This window comes from Mandrillus leucophaeus, unplaced genomic scaffold (assembly GCF_000951045.1).
Source record: "Mandrillus leucophaeus isolate KB7577 unplaced genomic scaffold, Mleu.le_1.0 Scaffold243, whole genome shotgun sequence".
Taxonomy (NCBI): Eukaryota; Metazoa; Chordata; class Mammalia; order Primates; family Cercopithecidae; genus Mandrillus; species Mandrillus leucophaeus.
Genome location: NW_012102510.1, coordinates 3543338 through 3547478, shown reverse-complemented (window position 1 = coordinate 3547478; position 4141 = coordinate 3543338). Strand labels below are relative to the sequence as shown.

General features: G+C 42.1%; 1 protein-coding gene across 1 annotated transcript in view; it reads right to left on the bottom strand.

Moving 5' to 3' along the window:
* The window catches only part of LOC105541719 (putative protein SSX6), an 11466-nt gene that overhangs the window by 1513 nt on the left and 5812 nt on the right, over positions 1-4141 (bottom strand). Inside the window, exon 5 of the mRNA XM_011982877.1 lies at positions 855-990. Within this exon, the coding sequence (XP_011838267.1) occupies positions 855-990 (136 nt within the window). The remainder of the gene's footprint in view (positions 1-854; positions 991-4141) is intronic.

Genomic DNA, 4141 nt, shown 5'->3' with positions numbered 1-4141 from the left:
TCATAGCTAGAGAGGATTGACTCTAACTTTGAAAGAAGTTCTACTGTGAGTAAAATACTATCCAATAGCATCACATAGTACAGAGAAATCTTTCATGAAAGGGAGAGCTAATCAATGTGGCAAATTTCATTGTTGTCTTCTTTTAAGAAACTGCCACAGCCACTCCACCCTTCAGCAACCACCACCTTGATCAGCCAGCAGCCATCAGCACCGAGGCAAGACCCTCCACCAGCAAAAAGAGTGTGACTCACTGAAGGCTCAGAAGATTGTTTGCATTTTTAACAACGAATTATTTTAAAATTAAGGTATGTACATTTTTACACATAACGCTATTGCACACTTAGTAGACTACACTATAGTGTAAACATAATGTTTTTATGCACTGTGAAACAAACAAAAAACAATGTGTGTGACCCACTTTATTGCAGTGGTCTGGAACAGAACCTGCAATATCTCTGAAGTACACATGTGTTGAGTATCAGGCATTGAGCTGACTAAGATATGATTCCAGATTATCACAGGTAAAATTGCTTGAGCACCTTTCACGTCATCAGGCTTCTAGATTTAATTTAACGCCTCCAAACCATTTATGAACTATGATTCTTTATTTCTATCTTATGGACTAGGAATCTGGAACTGAGAAAATTTGGAAGACTTGCCCCAAGACACGTGGTTTTTTACAACTCCAGTCTGTGTCTCTGAAAGTCATCTCTAACATCTCATCTGGAGCTGGGTAAGCTCCTCAGCCCAGCCTGGACCCAGGCTTGTCTGGGATCCATGCCACGCACCCAGTCCACACACCTGAACATAGCCAGGGAAGCTACAGTGGTTGCTCCTGAATTGTTTCCTCTTACCAGATCTCTTGTTAATCTTCTCAGAGGTATTTGCTTTTCCCGGGGGGCACAGCTGTTTCCCATCATTTTGTGGGCCAGATGCTTCTGGTACTCCCTTTGAATCATTTCCTTCCTCTGCTGGCTTCTTGAGCATTCTCTTTACAATGCGAAGGTCACAGATAAACAGTATCAGTGAAATTTCTATAGTGCTTTAGAGTTTACAAAGCGTCTTCACATGCATTACCTTAATCAATATTCTCAGCAACGCTGGGAGAGTTACACTTACCTAAATAAGGAGAAACCTGGGAGGTTAGAAGTGAAAGGAATGGCCTAAATGAATGGGGCTTCCAGGGCTAGAATGCTTATCTTCACACTCTTTTAAGACTGACATTCGTGCAAACAGCAGAAATCTCCATGTAATTGAGAGTGTGGTATACAGAAGATTTGGAGAAAAATAGCATTCTAAGAATTCAAAAGGTCTACAAATGGAAGAGCTTCTGTAAAATACAAGGGATCCCATAAAGGCTTGTAGTCAGTTGCTGGGAGTCTAAATGTAAATACGTAGCGAGGGGACAAAACACTGCTGGGAAAGATACTGTGGGGAGATGAATACAAGGAAGGGAGAGGGAAAGAAATGGTTTGCTGAAATTAATCTAGGCAGCAAACAAAGCAGTACCAGATATGGCATAGCACCCTAGAGAGGCACCAACATTGAATGTGGAATTCAGTGAGGTGGTACCCATACCAATTCTGGTTACATTGGGATATGTCACTGACCAACAATCTTAAGCTACTTTTTTCTTTGCTTTTCTTTTTTCTTTTTGAGACAAAGTATCGCTCTGTCACCAGGCTAAAGTGCAGTAGCGAGATCTCGGCTCACTGCAATCTCCCCCTCCCCCGGGTCAAGTGATTCCCCTGTCTTAGCCTCCTGAGTAGCTGGGACTACAGGCAGGCACTACCACGCCACACTAAGTTTTGTATTTTTAGTAAAGATGAGGTTTCACCATGTTGGGCAGGATGCTATCTCTTGACCTCATGATCTGCCCACCTCGGCCTCCCAAAATGCTGGGATTACACTCGTGAGCCATCGGGCCTGGCCCTTAAGCTACTTTTTACTCAGCTTCCTCACTTATGAAATAGTGAACGATCGTTGTAAAATAGGCTAAGGGAAAGTCCTCTCTGAGCTTGTAAATACTGTTTAAATGTAATAATAATAACAACAATTAACACCTTTCTGTTTCCTTCTTTGAATTTGGTCTCCACACTGGCAACCCAACTCCCACATTCCTTTACCCTCTAAACCAGAGTTGAATCTGCACTTGTGGGATCACTCATTCAGGGACCTCCGAGGGATCCCCTGGGCTGGGATTGGGGCTTCCCGGATGCCCCAGGTGCAGACAAGGCCCTCAAGGAGCTCAAGGAGGGGCCAACAGTCAAAGCAATTCCTAAGCCATGCAAGCGGCCCTGGTAACAGAGGAGAGGCCAGCTGGTCCTTCCTGTTGCGAGAATGGGTGTCTCAACGGAAGCACCAGCAGGCCCTATGGGGTAAATCCCTAGTGAGCAACATCTGAACTTCATAAATAAATGCAAACGTGAATGAGCTTTAAATGGCTTGGAGCTCTGGATTAAACTACCCCTGCCACTCCGCCTCAGGAAAATTCTTTAACATCTCTGTACCATGATAGCCTCATTTCATTATTTTGCTGATAATTATGATCTATAACATGAACTATGATTCTTCACTTCCATTTCATGGACCAGGAATCTGGAGCTCAGAGAACTTAGAAGATTTGCGCCAAGTCACATGGCTTTTATAAACACTGAAGTGTGTGACTCATTATTATTTGGAGATAATAACAGACACAACATCATAGAGGTCTTCTCATGGATTCACTACATTACTTCATGTGAAGTTATTAAAATAGTATCTGGCATCACTATGAAAACAAAAGCTGTCGATGCTACATCAGGTGTTGTGATAGACATGGGGAGAAGGAGGCAATGAGGGCATTTTTGATATTCTCCCACTCTTACCAGTGTTCACATCCGTGAAGGGACAAAGGTTCTCTGGTCCTTTGGATTTGAGAGATACTCACCTTCGGGATGATTCTCTGGGGCTTGCCAAAAGTCATCTGAGGATGTCCAACTGAAAGAGAATACATCAGCATTTTTCTTTATTGGTAAAGATTTCCAAACTCTAGAGAGACTTCTGTTGCATGAGGGCATTCTGTAGCAGAGGGTTATGAGTCCACTCACTGTTGAGGAGTTATTTCAGATTTGCTTCTGAATTATGTTTAGTCATGGTTGGTGCATTTATCTGTGGCATCAATTCAGAATTTTCCATCTCATGGTTTATCAAATGGGGGTTAAACCCCATCACAGTCTCATCTTATGTCATTACGTATCTTTTACTTTTTCCCAAATAATTAAATTGATTAGTTGGGAATCTGAACTGTATCCACTCAAGATGTACAACAACTAAAAATCACTGTACACTTCAAATGGGTGAATCTTATGGTATGCATATTAAGCTGCTAAATGTGTGGTGAACCATGGATGATTTAGTTCAGTGGCTCTGAAATATTTTCAGTATAAAGACACTCCTTTAATGTCAAAATCTTGGCAGATACTCAAGCACTGGATTGTCAGACCTCTTATAGTGATTGTGGGAGATGGTAGAATCTGGCCTGTTTAGTTGGGGAGTAATAGGTCTATTAGAGCTGGTTTGGACATTCTGACCTTATCTTATGATTGCATTGTCAGTGCAGAAGAGCCAGTAAACACATATGTCCCCCTTTATATTCCTGAAATGCACAAAGATCTCTACCTAAGGAGCTGTCTTTTTTTCACCCTATGTTATCTACGGTTTTAATAAAATACAGAGAAACAGCAATCTTCATTACATAATGTGTTCATCACCATTTCTCTTCTGATATTTATCCAATATCTACATGCTGTTAATGAAACAATCACTGGAAGTTTTTGGCAAATCTACACTTTTAACATTTTCTTTTTTTTCACTTTTAAAATTTTTTTTTTTTTTTTTTGAGACGAAGTTTTGCTCTTGTGGCCTAGGCTGGAGTGCAATGATGCGATCTCAGCTCACCGCAACCTCCGTCTCCCAGGTTCAAGCGATTCGCCTGCCTCACCCTCCTTAGTCGCTGGGATTAGAGGCATGTGCCACCATGCCCGGCTAATTTTGTGCTTTTTTTTTTAGTAGAGACGGGGTTTCTCCATGTTGGTCAGGCTGGTCTCGGACTCCTGACCTCAGGTGATCTGCCCTCCTCGGCCTCCCAAAGTGCTGGGAT